Source organism: Fusarium venenatum (genome assembly GCF_020744135.1).
Source record: "Fusarium venenatum strain MPI-CAGE-CH-0201 chromosome Unknown EDB82scaffold_1, whole genome shotgun sequence".
Classification (NCBI taxonomy): Eukaryota; Fungi; Ascomycota; class Sordariomycetes; order Hypocreales; family Nectriaceae; genus Fusarium; species Fusarium venenatum.
The window spans coordinates 2,939,466-2,959,184 of NW_027072129.1; the positions used below are offsets into that span (position 1 = coordinate 2,939,466).

General features: G+C 47.5%; 5 protein-coding genes across 5 annotated transcripts; 3 read left to right on the forward strand and 2 right to left on the reverse strand.

The window, feature by feature from the left end:
- Positions 1 to 479: 479 nt before the first annotated feature.
- On the reverse strand, positions 480 to 1,682 carry EDB82DRAFT_519743 (uncharacterized protein; the record flags this gene model as incomplete). Its single annotated transcript, XM_065609062.1, has 6 exons — positions 480 to 529; positions 580 to 659; positions 712 to 929; positions 998 to 1,097; positions 1,149 to 1,205; positions 1,519 to 1,682. The coding sequence occupies 6 exons, from the start codon at positions 1,680 to 1,682 to the stop codon at positions 480 to 482; spliced, it is 669 nt and encodes a 222-aa protein (XP_065465431.1).
- Positions 1,683 to 2,780: 1,098 nt separating this feature from the next.
- EDB82DRAFT_28974 (MBOAT, membrane-bound O-acyltransferase family-domain-containing protein) lies at positions 2,781 to 5,414 on the forward strand. Its single transcript, XM_025731436.2, has 7 exons — positions 2,781 to 3,573; positions 3,632 to 3,753; positions 3,810 to 4,461; positions 4,517 to 4,635; positions 4,683 to 4,779; positions 4,840 to 5,057; positions 5,110 to 5,414. The coding sequence occupies exons 1-7, from the start codon at positions 2,949 to 2,951 to the stop codon at positions 5,227 to 5,229; spliced, it is 1,953 nt and encodes a 650-aa protein (XP_025590461.2). The 5' UTR covers positions 2,781 to 2,948; the 3' UTR covers positions 5,230 to 5,414.
- A 141-nt stretch (positions 5,415 to 5,555) lies between these two features.
- EDB82DRAFT_519745 (calponin homology domain-containing protein) lies at positions 5,556 to 7,736 on the reverse strand (the record flags this gene model as incomplete). Its single annotated transcript, XM_025731435.1, has 5 exons — positions 5,556 to 5,587; positions 5,647 to 6,632; positions 6,691 to 7,388; positions 7,448 to 7,658; positions 7,714 to 7,736. The coding sequence occupies 5 exons, from the start codon at positions 7,734 to 7,736 to the stop codon at positions 5,556 to 5,558; spliced, it is 1,950 nt and encodes a 649-aa protein (XP_025590460.1).
- Positions 7,737 to 8,327: 591 nt separating this feature from the next.
- Positions 8,328 to 9,678, forward strand: EDB82DRAFT_484849 (uncharacterized protein). Its single transcript, XM_025731434.2, has 2 exons — positions 8,328 to 8,645; positions 8,707 to 9,678. Exons 1-2 carry the CDS (start codon positions 8,497 to 8,499, stop codon positions 9,338 to 9,340), a joined length of 783 nt encoding a protein of 260 aa, XP_025590459.1. The 5' UTR covers positions 8,328 to 8,496; the 3' UTR covers positions 9,341 to 9,678.
- An 89-nt stretch (positions 9,679 to 9,767) lies between these two features.
- On the forward strand, positions 9,768 to 18,986 carry EDB82DRAFT_440065 (uncharacterized protein). The gene is made up of 11 exons (XM_065607788.1): positions 9,768 to 10,711; positions 10,759 to 10,838; positions 10,894 to 10,927; positions 10,977 to 11,706; positions 11,758 to 11,990; positions 12,050 to 12,458; positions 12,512 to 13,315; positions 14,081 to 14,302; positions 14,524 to 14,635; positions 14,691 to 14,840; positions 14,897 to 18,986. Exons 1-11 carry the CDS (start codon positions 10,096 to 10,098, stop codon positions 18,893 to 18,895), a joined length of 7,389 nt encoding a protein of 2,462 aa, XP_065465432.1. The 5' UTR covers positions 9,768 to 10,095; the 3' UTR covers positions 18,896 to 18,986.
- The last annotated feature ends 733 nt before the right edge of the window (positions 18,987 to 19,719 follow it).

The following is a 19,719-nucleotide window of genomic DNA, read 5'->3' on the forward strand; positions in this document are numbered from 1 at the left end:
GTCAAGCCCAGGGGAAAGGGGCTGTAACAAGAAAAATCAGACCTTGGAGGGTAAATCATTCACTGAAGCGCCATCGCATACATGGAACAAGTCACAACTTTGTGTTACACAACGTCGTGGCTATACATATATTCAGCTGACAACGAGGAGTTGGAAGCGAGGAAAACAGATCATTGACCCGTTGCGTCGAATCATGGTACAGAACAATCTAAACTAACTACGAAATGAGAAGCCTCCAAACAAAACGCGCCGTGGCAAAAGCCTGCAGTCTCAGAAAACGGGATAACCCACCCAACTCAACATGGCGTCCGTAGATTCTTATACGTTGCCATTTAGTTGGGTTATTCAAACAATATTACACATTGCACCTGTCCTAGCAGGGAATGAAGCCAGCCTCGGCTAGAAAGCCAGAAACTTTTGCTTGAGCTTGACAAGCCCAGACAACATTGCGAGCGCTTTTAGCACTGCGTGTGAAACGCTCACTCGGCGACGTCGAGATCCTCGTTAGCAGGGGGAGGACTGTCGAGAGCTGTGACTATTGTGAGCAAAAACCAACCAAAACAGGGTTACAAGACGTACGCTTTCGGTCATCACCGTTGGTGCCGTTCTCTCGGCGGTCACGGTCCTCGCGATCATCCTTAGAGTCCCGCTCACGGTCCCTGCGGTGACAATGTTAGTACGAGCAACAGACAAGGCAACAGACGAACTTACCGGTGGTCAGGACTGCGGGAGCGATCCCTGTCACGTCGGCTCTCGCGATCATAGTCTCGGTCACGGTCCCTGCGGTCGTCCTTGCGAGGAGAATAATCACGAGTGCTGCGACGAGGAGAAGGAGAACGTCCACGTCTAGGAGAGCGGGCCCCACCACGCCGATCACGATCGCGGCCTGACTCGAAGCGCCAAGATGCAGAAGGAGGAGTGCGAGCCCACTGGAAGACAAGTTAGCAAGCATTTCTAGATGCTATGCATTGTTAATGGGCAGAGTTGAATGACGAACCTCGATCTTTAGAATGTCATCACGACCAATACGTTTGTTGTGCATCTCATGATAAGCATCATCAGCATCACGTCGGTCCTCATACTCAACAAAGGCGAAGCTGTTGTCCATGTCAGCTCAGTCGCAAGTAATCATAGTCGATCACACTCACAGACGGCTGGACGTAGACCTGGGTGCAGGAATGTCACAGCGAACCAGTCGGCCATAGCTATTGAAGGATTGGTCAGTATACTATGAAGCACGTTGTAACGCAGCAAAACGCCGACAGAAGCCCCCCTTTGGATACGAATGCGCACGGCATTCATGCGTTTGCTCGAGCAGAAGAGCGACTGCGCGATAGACGAGCAGTCCCATCGAAGAAAGTGGAAAGACAGGGGAGGAGAGAGTGCTGGGGCGTGGGCGCGAGCGAGAACGGAAACGGGAGGACGAGGACGTAAGGACGACGATGGACGGCGAGGCATCATGGCCAAGCAGGAGACCTTTGCATTGCATCGAAAGAGTCCCTAGGCTATGGCACAGACACAGACGAAGGCGAGCGCGAAAACGATAGGACGCGGACGTGGACGAGAGCGTGGGCGTGAGCGTGGGCGAGGTTGACATACCGTTCGAACTCGTAGGCGAGGTCGCGAGCGCGGGTACCGTGGCTGAAGCCGGTCACGTAAAGGGTGGTGCCGCCGCGAGACATTGTCGTGTTGCGAAAGACGTGCTTCTAGAAGATTATAACAAGAGAAACCGATGGAGCAGTTTTAAAAGTGTGCTGAGAGGATAGGAATCGATGGAAACCGATTGATGATGGTGTAACCTTTGACTACCTTTCGAGGTTGTACGATACGATGCAATGCAGTCACGAGTGTTGGCAGGTGCGGAAAATTTAGCGGCGTCGCTGACATAATACGATCAACTTGCGCACCCAATCAAAACGCGTTACACTTACAAGGTGATGGAGCTTTTTTTCCTCTATGGGACTACTAGACGTATATACATTAGTAGTGCTGCGTTGTTTTGTTAGTCTAAGTGTCTATAGATACTCATTCAATGTGAATGGATTGACTCGATAGTTCAAATGATCGGGATCTTCTTATGCTCGTTCAGAATGTAATCGGCCTCGGGGCCGAACAAGGTCGACTGGCAAGCGCGCAGCCCGTTTCAGGGAAAACCCATGTAATTGTAGTGTAGAAGAGTGCAACAGTATATGAGGTCATCATAACTTACTTGCCTTATATTTACTCGTCTGGCTTGGTCTTCATAACATACCTACCTAGGCAGAGTGATAAAAAATTATTTTCACAACATCGTGTCGTCTTGAATTAGACCTCAATCGAAGAAGTTGTAGCACATACTAGCCATGTTCAAAACGGTTGGTACCTTCTTCACCAGTGTCTGATTGAGGAGGAAGGGCGGACTTTACTATACCCGGCGTTCAATGGTCCAGTCCGAGCCTCCCGACTGTGTGTGAGTTGGGTACTTTCAATAAGTGCGGAGGGCGAGGACCTGCCCGAAGGCCGACAGAATGACGTCTGATCGAACTTCCCGGAACTAAACGCCTGGGCAAAGCAAGCATATTTGTTATTCGTACCCAGGCAATTAACTTAGTAGGTACCTAGGTTAGTAGGTAAGTCTTTTCCCTTTGTCGCACGGCAACTTCGGACTCATCAGCAGGTACAGTTGTAACTACAGCTGGCACTGTTGGATCGTAAGCCGCTGCATCCGTTCAGACATGAAGTTCATTATCCATGTTTGTTGTCTTTTGGATTGTTCTTAAAAAGGCCTTGCCGCTTACTACGGTAATGATATGGGAACTTCAACCTTTTCTGCCTACATTTTTTGGAGCATCAATCGCTTGTCATACCATCTGTTCCATACTTCTGAAGAAGAAAGCCTCCTTTGCTTGATTTCTTCATAGAATTTTGTGGCTATCGCTAAATAACCTACACCCTCTACTGCCAAAACCATGACTTCCTCAGTGGCTCCGGTGGGTTCTCCACATTCCGACCGGAGCTCCGGATATGCGGCGTCGGAAACTCGACGGCCAATGCCGAGATCGCTCGGCGAAGCTCTGCGGTCTATCGGTACAACGCTTGATACGCCTGTCTCCGAGACTCCTAGTGAGGAGGACTACGAAGAAAACGTCCGCCCAACTTTGACAGAGCCATCCACTGTCAGGAATCGTTACCCGTATGGCAGTCGTGATCATCTACTGCCGGAAACATTATCAGCATCCCCAAAAACTGCAGAACCCGAGTCACGTTTTAGCCACCGTGACTCAGGCGTCTTTATCGTCTCAGATGAGGACAACAGCCTCCAGCAATTACTCATGACCAGCTCGCAGTGGTCTGAAGAACCTTCTGGCCCAAAGATCCGACGACGCAAGTTTGCTGATTTAGTTTTCACTCGCCAGTTCTCTGCCTTTGACCGCCACAACCCGTCAGCATCCAACAGCCCGTTCCATGGCTTCTACACGTTGTTCTGGCTTGCCGTGTCTCTTTTCGTCTTGAAGATTTCCATCCGTAACTGGCAAGCTTACGGAAACCCTTTGGGAACTAGCGATATCATGAAGACCATGTTCCATCGGGATGGTATGACTCCCCTCTTGTCTCGTATCTGCTCAGATCTATAAGACTGACTGGATCGAAGTGGTCGTTCTACTTCTATCAGACGGTATCATGTGTGCCCTTACAGCAGTCACTTGGTTGAACCAATGGTTTGTATCTGCCAACTACCTCAACTGGGATGGCGCAGGATGGCTGCTTCAGCATGTAGGTGGCAGATATATCCCGAATCATCAGGTCTTGGGCTAATCAACTCTCTTTAGATTTGGCAAACAACCTTTCTGGCCGGAGTTATTGGCTTGACTCTGTGGCGTGACTGGCCGTGGACTCATACCGTGTTTTTCGTTTTGCATGGCATTGTTATGTTGATGAAACAACATTCGTATGCCTTCTATAATGGCCATCTCTCTACAGTCTACAAGCAACGCGCTGCCATCACGAAAAAGCTGAAACAACTCGACCTCGTTGATCCAGCAATGACCCCTTCTCAGACTGAACCCCCTGCATCCGCTATCTCAACCCACCACCTAAGCGTTGTTCCTTCCGCTGAAGAGCGTCGAAAGTCCATCTCAGCGCAGCCAGAACAAGAAGAGAGCGATATTGAGAAGATTTCACGAGCAATTGCTTCACATGAACCTCTGGACGACCAAAAAATCGCTTTATTTGAGCGCATCATGAAATGGGAGATTGATGCAATGTCAGATGAACTCAAGGGTACCGCTCTTACCGCCAACAAAGCATATCCGAACAATCTGTCTTTCATTGACCATTACAAATGGATCCCTTTGCCAACGTTGGTCTACGAGATAGAATATCCACGATCGGACTCCATCGACTGGTCATATGTATTGGAGAAATCTGTAGCAATGGTCGGCATATTGTTTGTCATGGTACAAGTCTCGCAGTACTCTATATGTAAGTTAATTTCCATTGAGAACCTATCAGTTACATTTTTAACAGAAAACGGCAGATCCCATGGTCATGAAAACAGTTGAAATGAAGAACAATGATGTTCCGCTTGTTGAGAGACTTCAGGAGTTCCCGGGATTACTTCTTGACCTCATCTTCCCCTTCATGATGGAATATTTGGTAAGCGAGAACCTCCTTCAAATCGGAAGGAATATGCTAATCGTCAGCTTGTCTGGTATCTCATATGGGAGACTATCCTTAACATCTTAGCCGAGTTGACATACTTTGCCGATCGTAGTTTTTATGACGCATGGTGGAACAGTGGTAAGTCGGACACCATTTGCACGCTGAAGTTACGTGAACTGATAAATATTTGCTCATCAGTCTCCTGGGATCAATTCGCCCGTGACTGGAACCGACCAGTACACGTCTTTTTGTTACGACATGTCTACCATAGCTCTATTTCATCCTTGAAGGTCAACAAACACACGGCCACCCTCATCACATTCTTTCTCTCAGCTTGCATTCATGAGTTGGTCATGTGGTGTTTATTTAAAAAATTGAGAGGCTATCTACTATTCCTCCAAATGTGTCAACTACCGGTAAGTTTCTTGATTGGCTCACCGGCTTGGTTACTGACAGCCTGTATTGAAGCTGGTGAGATTGAGTCGCACCAAATGGCTGCGGGGGCGTAAAACATTGGGAAACCTGATATTCTGGTTGGGTATCTTCACGGGACCGAGCCTTTTGTGCAGTCTGTATTTAATCCTATGAACTAATCTGACGGATCATGCTTTGGTGACGGGGGAACCTACGTCTTAGGATAGGCCCAAGCATGAACAAACCAGAGTTAACGCTGTATTTGCAGACCACTGAGCATACAATACCACCACGGATGGTTCATGACGTTGTGAAGTAGTATACAAGTTGGCCTAATGAGACCACACAGCCGGGGCTTTCCTTGGCATTGAGGACGAGACAGGCTCCGATGGCAGGAGTAAGATGAATGGAACAAGAGCTTTTATAAAACTATATAAGTATTCCAGCATGTGAAAACAGCATCTCCGGAACGCACTATCGCCAAACATGTTCCAGACTATCTACATTCTTTCATGGGTAGCCATAAGGGAACCTATCGATCAAGTTAGCAAATTGGGTTGAATACAAATATGAAACGTAGGAATTGCTTACCAATGAATGTAGTAATCAGACGGCTGCGGACTTGGCAGATATCTTCGGGGACTAGCCAGATGGTTGCACCAAGCTTTCGAGCGATGCTGATGCTTAGCTTGGCATTCAAGTAAGCGTCCTCATCGGTCTGACCAGCTGTCACAAGGTCGTAATCGACGTAACTGCTCTTCATTCCGTTCAAGACATCCAGAAGGAAGATACCCGAGCCAATTGAAGGGTCCTTCAAAGACCGAATGGCAGAGTTCCTGCCGCCCTTCTGCGACATATCGTTTGCCCATCGCACCATCTCGGCGTCGGTAATTTCCCTCTTACCCAGCTTCTGAGCCAGTGACGATAGGGTAACTGTAATATTCTTACGCATAAGCTGCCACACAAGACCAAGAGTCAAAGTCCTCTGCCCATCAGTGATGTCGGCTCCCTGAATACCGACAAGCGAGAAGCCATTCTGTTTGCCTAGTTCAATCGCATAGTTGGTATTCTCAACAGCCTTGAATCTTGACATCTCCCCACCGTGAGCTGGACGTTTGTTGACGTGACGAGGGTTGACAGAGTTAGGGATAACCTTCTCATAAGCCTGAAGGAGGATACCGCCGTCCCGAAGATCATCGAAGAAAGATACAACTGCAGGCTGGACATCCAAGCTGTTGAGCCACAAAGTGAAAACTCGAGCCTCACGCTCTCCCTCCGCATCGAAGTCCTCGACTTCAAGTTTCTCCTCCTCTGTAATAGGGTCAAGAGCGGGATGGTTGTTAAAGAGGTTGGCCACGAAAGCCAAGTTAAGCTTTGGATTTCCTGCAACAAGGGACTTTGGCGTCAAGAACTTGCGGCAGCCGAGCTTGTCCGCTTCTTGGAGGACAGCCTCGGCCCGATCATGTAGGTCTTGCTTCTGCAAAGGCGCACGGGTAACGCCATATTCAGGACCGATTTGGGCAAGCAGAACCGCATAATTTTCGCCATCCTTGACATCTGAAGAGAAGTTGTTGACACTGGGAATAGTCAGTTTGGCAAAAAGAAGAAAAACATGAACAAAAGGCGCGAACTTACGTGCGAGACCAATTAGCAGCTTTCAGATGGTAGTTGAACCAGCGAAGGAGAATTTGCTCCGGAGGTAGTCTGAGGAACTGCTCAAGGGTTTCGTCCTCGTCAAGCAGTCGGTAAAGCTCAGGGTGGAGCTTAATATCGATCTTGCCCAGAAGTCCTCGTCGAATAATCTGCCAAATCAGACCCAGGATAAGATGCTCTCTGACCTCAATGATGTCACCCGCACCAATGTTGACGACGGAGCAGCCTATGCCTTTGGCAGATTCGATAACAATGTTGTTGTTCTCGCTCATGTGGAACGCATTGAGGTTCTTGATTTTCCTGCCAGGTATGTTAAGAACACGTTCGTCGATGGTGTCGGGAACGCTATCGTTGATCAGTTTGGCCAGGACCAGACCATCCTTGCATTCGTCGAACATTTCGAACGTATCTGTGGGGAAGGGCAGACGACTGTCGATATCGGCATCACCAGCCAGAACAGCATTGATGTGGCGGGTGAACTCAGTGCGCTCATCCTCATTGATAGTGTGAGTAATGTTGGCATTGGAGCCTTGGACCTGGATCTTGCCGCTTAAGCTGCCTTTGGAGGCATGACCACCGGTTCGCTGTGCAACGACGCCTCCTCCACTCCCTGAGGATGAAGTAGGCCCTGTGGACATGCGCTTTTGAGCAGGTGAGGAATCGCGGAGCTTGGCAACGAGCTAGTAGCAAGAGAGTCAGTGTCAATCACGAAGTTGGGCAGTTTAGCGCGAATACGCACGCTGACATAATCTTCCAGCTCAACACGTCGTGATGAATCGAGCTCGACTTCCTTTAGCGCTTGGCGTACGACATCGTAGGGCTGGTTCTCGCTCTGTTGCGTGGCCTTGATGGCGGTAGCTTCGTCAAGGTATCCCTTGTCGTCAACATCAAGTCGCTGGAAGGCATCGGACAAGGTGAATATCTCGTTTTGTTGGAATTGAGGAAACTTCCTATTGCCTCACTGTTAGTTGAGCAATGTATCCCGCAAGATCCGGCGCAACCGACCTCTGAAGCTTCAAAACGTTCATGGCGGGGGAATGAGGGGCGCTCGCGTCGGGCGCTTTTACAGAAAGAGACTGCCAGGCCAAGGGATCGCGAAGCAATTAGGAAAATAGAGAAACGACCTATTGCGCAACGAGAGGCCGATCACTGTTGCGAGTTGAAGGAGATGATGCGAGAATTGGGCACCTGAAAGGAGACGAACGGTCGGTCTTCAGGCGGCACCCATAGCATGAGTGGGGAGGCTTTGGAAGCACCTTTTCCAGATTGAGCAGTACCTAGACAAGGCGGTCGATCAAGTACCTTTAACGACAACTTGGGTATTTCAGGCGGGCGAGACTGTGGTTGATGTACCTATCTGCTTGCGCCACAGTACTTGCTTGCCACGTCACTGCGGGGAGCTTCCCTGCCGAGAGCATCCTGGAGGCCTGTATCAGCAATGATGTAATGAGTAGGCGCTTGCAAGATGGCAGTGCAGCTTTTTTTCTGTCCCCCATACCAGGGTCTCCTCTGCCAGGTACGTACTGATGTACCTACGTCGTGCCCCACTTGACTTGGCAGCGTCTACTAAGTACCTACCAACTAATAGAGGTGGGAGGTAGGCTATAGTATTGTGCAGAAATGGAGGTGGAGAAGAGAAAAAAGCACAGCAAAAGTTATCTGTGCCCCTACTAGACCTCGCAGTCTCGTTCATTTATATCTATCTGCCTGCCTCAGCCACCTCGAATCGCGCATCTTTCAGGGTTTTAGAATTCCCACAAGTACCCTTGCTGCTTTGGTACTGTCGACATGTCGCTTTGCAAGGTTTGCCAGGAGGCGTTGGTGTTGGAAATAGACGATGATGAAATCGAGGCTTCCGGTACCGCTGGTCCCAATACTGCCTCGAATTCACTGGTCCCTGACGATCTCGAATTGTCCTGCGGTTGCCACTTCCATTGGTGAGTTCATTTGACGTCTCTTTCTTCACCGCCGCCCGGAATGTAAACTGAATATTGTTAGGCAATGCTTGTTGGATCAATCTACTGACATAGCCCTGTCTCTTAAGTGTCCCAGCTGCAGCGCCCTCCTTCCTATCAATAACGCGGGACCTTCTGTGACCAACCCATTTCTCTCTGCACCACCGGGCGCGGCGATTATCACAACATATACAAACGAGGGTGGTGTCCAAGAAGGACTAGACATTCTGCCGTCAATTACAGAGGAAGCATATCTTGAGAGTCACCCTGAAGCACGCCCGGCTCGTGCGCTACATGTGATGTGTGCAGAGGGTGACATTGGAGGTATTGTTGAACTGCTTCGGGATGCCAGCGATGACATCAAGGATATGGCATCCTTTGTGACATATCAAGATCCCCTTGCAGATATGAAGAGTGGGCTTCACCTGGCCATTGAGTGCAAACAAGAGGAGACCCTCTGGCTTCTGCTTTGGCTATGTTCAACGATCCCGGCCTCCTCTTTTCCCGTAAACGCCCGCTCTGTGGCCGAAGCTCTAGATGTTGGCCGGTTATCGGTAAGCAGCGAAAAGGACATTCGTGGTTTACGAGACAGCCATGGCAGGACAGCAGCAGATATTGCTCAGCAGCAGCAGGGCCAGTGGGGGTCGATTCTACAGACAGGTCTGCTGTCGTTGTAAGTCGGAGTGATAACTTCATATACCTGAATTTAATGTGAAGGAGTATGATCTTAGGTGTGGATGAGGCAAAAGCCATTAAATCAAGGGCACGGCGTTGAGGAAGGAAAACAAGAGGTAAAGAATGGGTTACAAGAGCATGAGCTGCAACGCAGTGGCGATTATCTATTCAATTATTTTGAACAACTTATCTATTCTTACCAATGTCCCTTTCAGTGCCAAATGACTTTGTTTGAAAAGAAATGTGAGGAGGATAGGAAGTGAACCATGGAAATGAAGCTGTATCTATAGTATACCTAGATCAGGCGATGATATATCGTACCGGGTAAGTTACAAGTGCTAAAAGCGGCTAGGCTAACAATTACCGCACTAACGTACCTAGTGTGGTCATTGGAGCCCTGGGACGTCATATGGACTTTCACATGAAACATGCAATCCTTATTAACTCTCAACTTCTCGATGCCTCTTGATGCTTGGTGATCTCTTTTGTCATATTTCTTGGAAACCTCAAACTTTCCTGTTGTGCCTTCGATTCAAAACGCTCTGTTAAACTAAATCACATACCTTTGCTAGGGCTGATAACGTTGACTATTAAACCGAGTTCTGACTCTAGGGACAACGGTGAGATTCGTGTCGCTCTAGCGTTACTATAGCTCTAAACACGCACAATTACCTCTTCACTCTTTCTGAGACGGTCTGCGCTGTTGATCTTCTGCAAAAAAGGCCCAAGTGTATGGCCAAGAAGATTCAGTAAAACGATGGCCCCAGTGGCTGCTGAAAAAAAGACTGAGAGGTCGTACTTGAGTTCTGCAGTTGATTCCATTAACCCTTGGGCCACCAGTCGCAGTACAACTCCGACTCAAAAGCCCAAAGCAGAACCGGACAGTCTTCTGACCGCGGCGCCTGCGAATCCAGATGACCATAGCACAACTCACCTATATGGCCAGAGTCTTCGGACATATCCTTCAGGATGCCCTCCACTGAAGGTTCAGTGGTTTCACGCCGTGGATGTCCCTAAGCGAAAGCCCAAACTAAGTCGTTCGACGGAACCTGAGCAGGTTTCTACGACGCCCAAGAAATATAATGCATTTTCGACCTCGGACTCCAGGGCTCTTGAAGCTGAGTATCAGAAGCTGCTCGAGAAAACGGAAAGTACTCGACGCCAAGCCCCCAGAAGCACACACGCAGCCACAAGAAAGCGTAAGGCAGAAGTTACAGGCGACACCACTGATGATATCTCGGATCAGGCTGCCGGAATCTTGTGTTCACATTCGACTGGCATCCGTGTCCCGGTGAACGAGGACTTTCTGTTTGACGTGGATATTGAATCCCGCGAACTGGCCCCTGTCTATTGGCTTGGGCCAGTTTATAGTGGTATGTTGCGGCGTCATCTACCTCTCCCCGTTTCTGATCATTATTAGTTCGACGCGGAACATGGTTCTATCAAGAAGGCTCGAACTTGCGCCCTTGCGAGGAGAATCTTGCTGCCCAGCTTGAGGAGGTCAGTACCAAGAGACAGGCATTCAAACTCTCATTTAACTCGACCTATTGTCCAGGGTTATCTTAAGATGAAGCCATGGTTATATCCTAGTAAGACAAACAGAACTCGATTCGCTTATCCAGCTAAATCATTGTACAGCAAGGGATCGTAGTCCATCGGGTACGAGACGAAACATGACGCCAAAGGCGTCACAAGAGAACCTAAGGTCAACACTCAAGGGACCAGTAGAGAACACCGCCGCACCGCAAGTTGGTGATGCTTCACCAACAGAACCACCTTCCCGTGGTCAGAGTGAACCTCAGTCGTACCGCTTGTTTGGAACACATATGAACAGTATGGCCACTTATCATGATACAAATACTGCTTATCTGAATACAGAGGGCATGCTTTCGTGGGTGGCTTCCTCTATGTACCAGAGATTCTCTGGCGGGAGTTATATGAGTGGAGTGAAACTGGTTCGCGGTTACTCTGAGCCTTCTAAGAGCAAAGAAAAAGACGCAGAAAAGGAAAAGAGGGACGAAAATAAGCCTGAAAATGGCGAGGATGTGTTGCCACTCGATGAAAAACAACAAAAGCTGTTGAAGCGAAGATCCGCACCGCCTTCGGCTCGAGCCTCACAGGAAGAACCGATTCAAGAAGGCGTGAACAACCCAAGTCGAGACCCTCGGCAATCAACGCTCCAGCGACAGCTATCTTCTCTTCTTGAAAGCGAAAGTAAGACTAAGGCTGAAAAGGAAGAAGAAATACGCCGGCGGCAAGAACAAGAAATTCAAGACGACTACAACGCGCAGGCCGGTGAGACTCAAGGACGTGAAATAGAGCACCTGGTGCTTGTCACCCACGGCATAGGCCAGCTTCTCAGCTTACGGTAAGGCTTGACTAAGGAGTGCCCTGATAGTTATGTGACTGACCGTCTTAGAATGGAGAGTGTCAACTTTGTCCATGATGTTAACGTCCTCCGCAAAACAATCAAGTCCGTTTATGCCAACTCGGCAGACTTGAAGGCATTGAACTCAGAGCTGGGAGCAGGACCGGGTAATAGCAGAGTGCAGGTGCTCCCCGTGTGTTGGAGACACTTGTTAGACTTTCCCAAGAAGCGCGAGAAGAAAGGCGAGCGTGATCTGGGGGATCTAGACGGCGACGAGGACGAGTGTAAGTGCATGTTCCCATACTTGTTGACTGACATGAAGCTGACATGAACGACTCGTCAGACCCATCTTTAGAGGATATCACTATTGAAGGTGTGGCTTTCGCCCGTTCTCTGATTTCAGATCTTGCGTTGGATGTTTTACTGTATCAAAGTTCGTACCGAGCTCAGATTTCGAAGATTGTTCTCAACGAATGCAACAGAATTTTCAAACTGTTCAGAGAACGGAACCCGGACTTTCGGGGGAAAGTGCATCTGATGGGTCACTCTTTAGGTTCGGCTATCCTTTTCGATCTGCTTTGCCAACAGAGACGGGACCAAGTCCCCGGCTTGAGATCAATTATGAGGCTATGGCCCGCTCAGAATAGTCCCGAAACGCCCAGCAAAGACTCCGATCTCACCCTAGAATTTAAGGTTGATGACTTCTTTTGTATCGGTTCTCCGATAGGCCTCTTTCAAATGCTCAAGGGGCAGTACGTCTTACCGCACTTTATATAGAAAAATCCACAAGCTAATATGCTTCCAGGACAATAGCAGCGAGACATCATATTTCAGCAGGGAAAGTCAACGCTACAGGGGGGGAAAGCACTTCAGATGATATTCTGCGCCCTACACCCCTTCCTTCAGGGACAGAGCAGATTTCCTCGGTAACTGGTCTTCCTACGTCTGTCGCATCACCAAAGGTTCAGCAGATTTTCAACATCTTCCATCCTTCAGACCCTATTAGTTACCGCCTAGAACCTCTGATATCACCCTCTATGTCGGTACTGAAGCCCCAGTTGCTACCTTACACGAAGAGAGGGATCTTTGGCAATGTTGCACCGCAGGGATTGACAGGAATTGGAGCCAAAGTTGGCCAGAGCGTCAGTGGACTGTGGTCAAGCCTGAGTGCTGGTATCGCCAGTAATCTACTCAATCGCTCTCTCGGGTTAAGTAGTGAAGAAGTGGCGCGGCTGACGGCTAACGTAAGTCAAGGAGAGGCTACCAGCACTGATGCCACAGGGACCAAGGTGGCAACGAACCAGGACGTCTCCAGTGCTGCTGAAAAGTTGGAGGTAACAGACGCACGGATGAGAAAGCTCGCGGACTCTGCAATTGACAACTCTGGGCTTGACTCGAGAACCGGAGATCATAACCCGACATTGATCGACGATGAGATTGAAACTTTGTATACCAGTTTCCAGAAAAGCCGTCTTCGACCGGCAAAAGACGAGGATGGTGCAACGACCACAGCAGCAGATGAAGATAAGAAGGCGCGTAAGATGCGTAATGAGGAGGCCAAAGTTCGAGCACTTAACCGTAACGGCAGAGTTGATTATAGTATCCAAGAGTAAGTGCGCACTGAACCACAGTGCAATCTAGTGAAGAGATGGGCGTTGACAGCAGATATAGAAGTGTCCTCGACTTCAACCCGATCAATACGATTGCATCTCATATGGCATACTGGGGCGACGAAGACGTGAATCATTTTGTTCTGTCGCAGTTGTTGTCGAACCGGTCGAGCTTCAAAAGTGACCCTGAGGACTCGTCCAAGAAAGACTTAGCATGATCGCAGTAGAGAAAGAATTACGGATGAGAAAGCCCTCTATGAATGGTGGATGAAGAGAGAACGCAAGGCGTGTGAAGACTGAGTTGCATTTGCGACAATGCTCCAGTAACCTTGGCCTAGAATCTCGCAAAACAGATAATAAACGGTTTATAACTTTTATGTATTTAGAATTAGAAGCTCGTGCCAACCCAATATGTAGTTTGTATCATAAGGGTTATGCTGAACCAAGTCAATTAGTAGATGCGACGTGTTAGATAGTAGCCCGAAAAACTGACAACTAGAAGCATAAGAGACGAAATTACTAGGCCAGTTTATGCTCTTTAGCCTATGGTTCTTAGAATACTTATCTTTACACCCTAAGACTTAAGAGGCCAACTTTTCTGCTACCCACGAGAGCAGGTAAGTATGTAGCATGGATGAGTCTTGTTAACCAGAAGGTGAATCATTCGGTGAAATTCAAGCTACATTTGTTATGGTGACTTTCTGACAGTCCAAAAGGAGATGCAGCTTGACAATACCAATAGGGCAGCAGTGCGTGAACAGTAGTCCCGTCGTGACAGTAACGCCACAAGGACAGTTACTGGTGTCCGTCGTGGCTACCCGTCGGATGCGTGGCCCCGCATGTTGGCAGCATGGTGGGGCACGACTATCTAAGTGCGCCGAGTCCCTCTTCGCAGGCGATGGAAATTTTGCGACCTTCAATCTTCAACTTGATGTTAAACGCTACGGCACTACCAACAAGCTTGCGCCTTCGCAATCCCTACCAAAGTCCACTGGCGCCTGGACCTAAAGATCTCCTGCGACGGCTACGGTGACCTGGAACTATCTTACGCATTCAAAATGGCGGTTTCCGGTTCTGTGGACAGTCCCGTCAAGCAGCAGCTTGTGGACAAGCTGCCGAAGCGATTCAAGGGCATTAAATTTGGTATCCAGTCAGTATTTTAATTTTCTTATTGACTGGCTGCACGACACTGACTCCTGGCGTTTAGATCTAACCAAGACATTGCCAACCAAGCTGTTCTCGAGGTTTCCGATCGCCTATTGTATGACATCGAGAACAATCGCGCTCCATATCGCCACGGCCCTCTAGACTCTCGATTGGTGAGTGATTCATGCGAAACAAAGACATCCTGGCCATAAGCTTATATCGTCTTAGGGTACCTCCAGTAAGCAAGGAAGATGTTCGACCTGCCAAGAGTCTCTCAAAGACTGCAATGGCCATTTTGGCCATGTTCGCCTGCCGCTGCCTGCGTTCCATGTTGGATATCTTCGTTTCATCATGTCGATTCTGCAAGAAATATGCAAGGTATAGTCATAAACCGAAAGTGTAGCATGGGTTTTAAGGTTCTAATGCCGTCTTAGGACTGTGGTCGAGTTTTGCTTGAGGAGCCCGAACGACAACAGTTCCTGAAGGAGCTACGACGACCATTCCTAGACAATTTACGACGGACCCAAATATGCAAGAGGATCAACGAACAATGTCGAAAAGTCAAGACTTGTCCTTATTGCGGCTCTCTTAATGGCCAAATCAGAAAGATTGGTGTCCTCAAGCTGGCTCATGACAAGTTTGTTGCCTACAACAAGTCAACCTCTGTCAAGAAAACTCCGCCAGAAAGTAAGATCAAGTTTGACAACTCGTTCAATGAGGCGAAACGCGAAAATCCTGAGCTTGATAAGCATCTACGCAAAGCGATGGAGGATTTAAATCCGCTCAGGGTCCTTAACCTCTTCAAAATGATTAGCCCCACGGACTGTGAGCTTCTGGGACTTGACCCTGCTGAGGGACGACCGGAGATGTTTATCTGGCAGTTCCTGCCTGCCCCACCTGTCTGTATCAGGCCATCTGTTGCCCAAGATAATGCCAGTAATGAGGACGACATTACCACCAAATTGGCTGATATTGTTTGGGTCAGTGGCATGATCCGCTCCGCTTTACAAAAAGGATCCCCGGTCCAGACCATCATGGAGCAATGGGAATACTTACAGACCCAGATAGCCATGTATGTCAACAGCGACGTTCCTGGCCTTCAGCAGCCTGGGTTTGGCAAAACCACAAGAGGTTTCTGTCAACGTCTGAAAGGCAAGCAGGGCCGTTTCCGTGGAAATCTCTCCGGTAAAAGAGTCGACTTTTCTGGAAGAACAGTCATTTCCCCAGATCCTAACCTGGGTATTGATCAGGTCGCTGTTCCTGAGTTGGTTGCAAAGAACTTGACCTATCCTGAAAGGGTGCAAAGACACAACATCGAAAAACTGCGTCAATGTGTTAAAAATGGACCAGACGTCTGGCCTGGAGCCCAGCGAGTCATCAAGTCAGACGAAGGTGGCTATCTACAGTCTCTCAAGTTTGGCAACAGGGAGTATATAGCTCGCGATCTGAAGTTTGGTGACATTGTTGAGCGACATCTTGAAGACAACGACATTGTCCTTTTCAACCGCCAACCTTCCCTCCACAAACTCAGTATCATGAGCCATCTTGCCAAAGTCCGTCCTTGGAGGACCTTCAGGTTAAATGAGTGTGTGTGTGGCCCATACAATGCCGATTTTGACGGAGATGAGATGAATCTTCACGTTCCACAAACTGAGGAGGCTCGTGCTGAGGCCATCAATCTGATGGGTATCAAGCACAACCTTGCCACCCCCAAGAACGGTGAACCTGTCATTGCTGCGACACAAGATTTTATCACCGCCGCGTATCTGTTAAGCGGCAAAGATCGATTCTTCGATCGAAAGACATTCACTTATCTCTGCATGCACATGATGGATGGTAAAACGCACCTGGACTTACCACCTCCCGCCATCATTGCACCACAGTCCCTCTGGACAGGTAAGCAGCTGTTCGGTATGTTAATGCGGCCCAATAAGGATTCGCCAGTCAAGGTGAATCTTGATGCCAAGTGCAAAACATACAAGGCCAGGCCAGGTCAATGTCCCGACATGGACCCTAATGATGGTTGGCTGGTGGTTCGTAACTCAGAAGTGATGTGTGGTCGCATGGATAAGTCTACCGTGGGAGACGGCAAGAAAGACTCGATCTTCTATGTCATACTACGAGATTTTGGACCAGACGAGGCTGTGACAGCCATGAACAGGCTGGCCAAACTTTGTGCACGGCAGCTAACAAATCATGGCTTCTCTATCGGTATCGGAGACGTATTTCCTCCCGAATCGCTCATCCAGGAGAAGGAAAGGCTTGCTGCAGCCGCTTACAAGCAATGCGATGACTTGATTGAAACCTTCAAGGCCGGAAAACTTGAGAAGGCTGCCGGTTGCAATCAGGAACAGTCCCTGGAGAACTTCATGTCGGGTATTCTCAGCAAGGTTCGACAACAGGCAGGATCTTATTGTGTCGAAACCTTGAGCCGTAACAACGCTCCGCTTGTCATGGCTAAATCTGGATCGAAGGGTTCGGACCTCAACGTGGCTCAGATGGTGGCCTTAGTCGGACAGCAGATTATCGGCGGTGCTCGTGTGGCAGATGGGTTCCAAGACCGAACGCTCCCCCATTTTCATAAGAATGCTCGACAACCCCCCTCCAAGGGCTTTGTCAAGAACAGCTTCTACAGTGGCCTTTCCCCAACCGAATTTATATTCCACGCCATGTCAGGTCGTGAAGGTTTAGTCGATACTGCTGTCAAAACCGCCGAGACCGGCTATATGTCTCGACGACTCATGAAGTCACTTGAGGATTTGTCAACCCAATATGACGACACGGTCCGGACCTCTGGGGGCGGTATTGTCCAGTTCCAATTTGGCGCGGATAAACTCGATCCTGTCGATATGGAAGGTTCAGCAGCACCGGTCCATTTTGAACGAACCTGGACCCATGCACAAAGTTTGACGATCGATAACACCGAGACCTCTATGACACCAGACGAAATCAGATCGTTTTGCGACTCGAAACTAGAGCATGAGCGACGGCGTTATGTCCGAAAGGGACTTCTGGACGGCGAGGTCTTGGACTACGAAGATACTAGTGATTATGGTATTGACGAGCACGAGGGTGCAAGAGGATTCCTCAAAGCCATCGAGCGTCATGTTGAAGCTCTAGCATCAAAATTAGAAAGAGTAAGAAAACTTGCTGGGTTTGAGGGCGACACAATGATCAAGCCGACTGCTCAAGACCATGCCGACCGAACCGCCAAAGTCACGCTGTCAACACTCCAACTATTCATTAAACTGTGCCTAGAGAAGTACAAAAAGGCGCATGTTGAACCTGGACATGCTGTTGGGGCAGTGGGAGCTCACTCTATTGGTGAACCGGGTACTCAAATGACGCTGAAGACTTTCCATTTTGCTGGTGTTGCTGGTATGAGCATTACACAAGGTGTTCCCCGAATCAAGGAAATTATAAACGCGTCGAAGGCTATTAGCACACCGGTCATCACATGCCCCCTGGAGAACAATGAGCAGATTGAAGCCGCAAGGGTAGTCAAGGGGCGAATTGAGAAGACGTACATTTCAGACATCCTACGGTTTGTTGAGGACGAATGGCGCACAACAGAAGGCAATGTTGTCTTGCAGATTGATCCAACTGCGCTTTCGGACATGCATCTTGGTATTGGTCCCTACGATATTGCGGAGGCTATATGCAAACAACGCAAGCTCAAGGTGCAAAGAGATGATCTTTCAATCGATGGCGACCGAATTATTGTTCGAGTGCGTGATATTAGCGACCCGGCAGCGAAGAGGACAACTGCCCGAAGCAAGACTGCTGCTGCGGAAAGCGGCGACATGTTACTGAGGGCCAATTTCCTCCGCCGAGCATTGCCTAATGTGCCCATATCCGGTTATTCCGAAGCGACTCGCGCAATCATTCAGACTTCAGAACAAAATACCCATACTGTTCTCGTTGAAGGCTATGGTCTTCGTGAATGTATGACTACGGAGGGTGTGATTGGCACCAAGGCAAGCACCAACAACGTCATGGAATGTAGGGACGTGCTTGGTATCGAAGCTGCAAGAACAACAATCGCTGTCGAAATTGGCTCTGTCATGGGTGATATGAATATTGATCCCCGCCACATGCAACTTCTTGCCGACGTGATGACCTACAAGGGTGAGGTTCTTGGCATCACACGTTTCGGTTTGTCCAAGATGCGCGATAGCGTACTGCAATTGGCTTCGTTCGAAAAGACCCCAGATCATCTTTTCGAGGCTGCAGCTGGGATGAAGACGGACCAGATTGAGGGCGTCAGTGAGTGCATCATCATGGGACAGACAATGTCTGTTGGTACCGGGGCGTTCCAAGTCGTTCGTCGTTTAGGTATTCGAAATGGCGATGTCAAGAAGAAGCCAACAATTTTCGAGGATTCTTGGGCAGAAGAGATTGGCTTGAAACGCAAGGCCCGTAGTAAGGCATGAAATGAGGTTTTGAGTTATATAGAGTTATAAACTTGAACTAAGGATAAGGATTAATATTAGTGTAATATTAAAAGATTTTTATAAAACTAAATTCTTACTAATTTAAGATTTTAAAATTTTAAATAAAATAAAAACTATTTTAGTTTAAAATAATAAATAAAGATTTAGTTTAATTAGAATTATAATTAAAATACTTTTTATTAGAATATAATTTTTAATATAATTTTAAATTTAATATAATATAGCTAGTGCTATTTTATATATAAAAGTTAATATAACTTCAGATTATAGTAACTTTCCTAGTAAAAACCTAAGATTTTATTAATAAAGGTATATAATAAGAATATTAGTAAAACTATAAGGCTTTATAATATAAGATTTTAATAAAAACTCTATAATAAAATAGATTAATAATAAATCTATAATAATATAATATTCTTTATTTACCTTAGTTTAATAAGATAATTAGCTAAAATAATAAATAAGTAATTAAATATATTATTCTGCATTTAATATATAGTATATTAAATTAACCTTAATTATAGCTAAGATATTATTATATTATATTATTAAATTATATAATTGCCTTAATTAATAAAGCTATAGCTATAAATTAATTATTAAGGCCTTTAACTATATAAGTAAGAGGACCTTTAATAGGCTATATAGCCTAGTAACTAGCTTAAAGTATATTATAATAGATAAGAATTAGCTAATTATAGTAAAAGATAAGATAGTATTAGCTATATTTAGCTATAGATTTCTAAGTTTACTTTCCCTTAGGATCCCTCTATATAATATTTATAATATTATAGAGAAAAAAG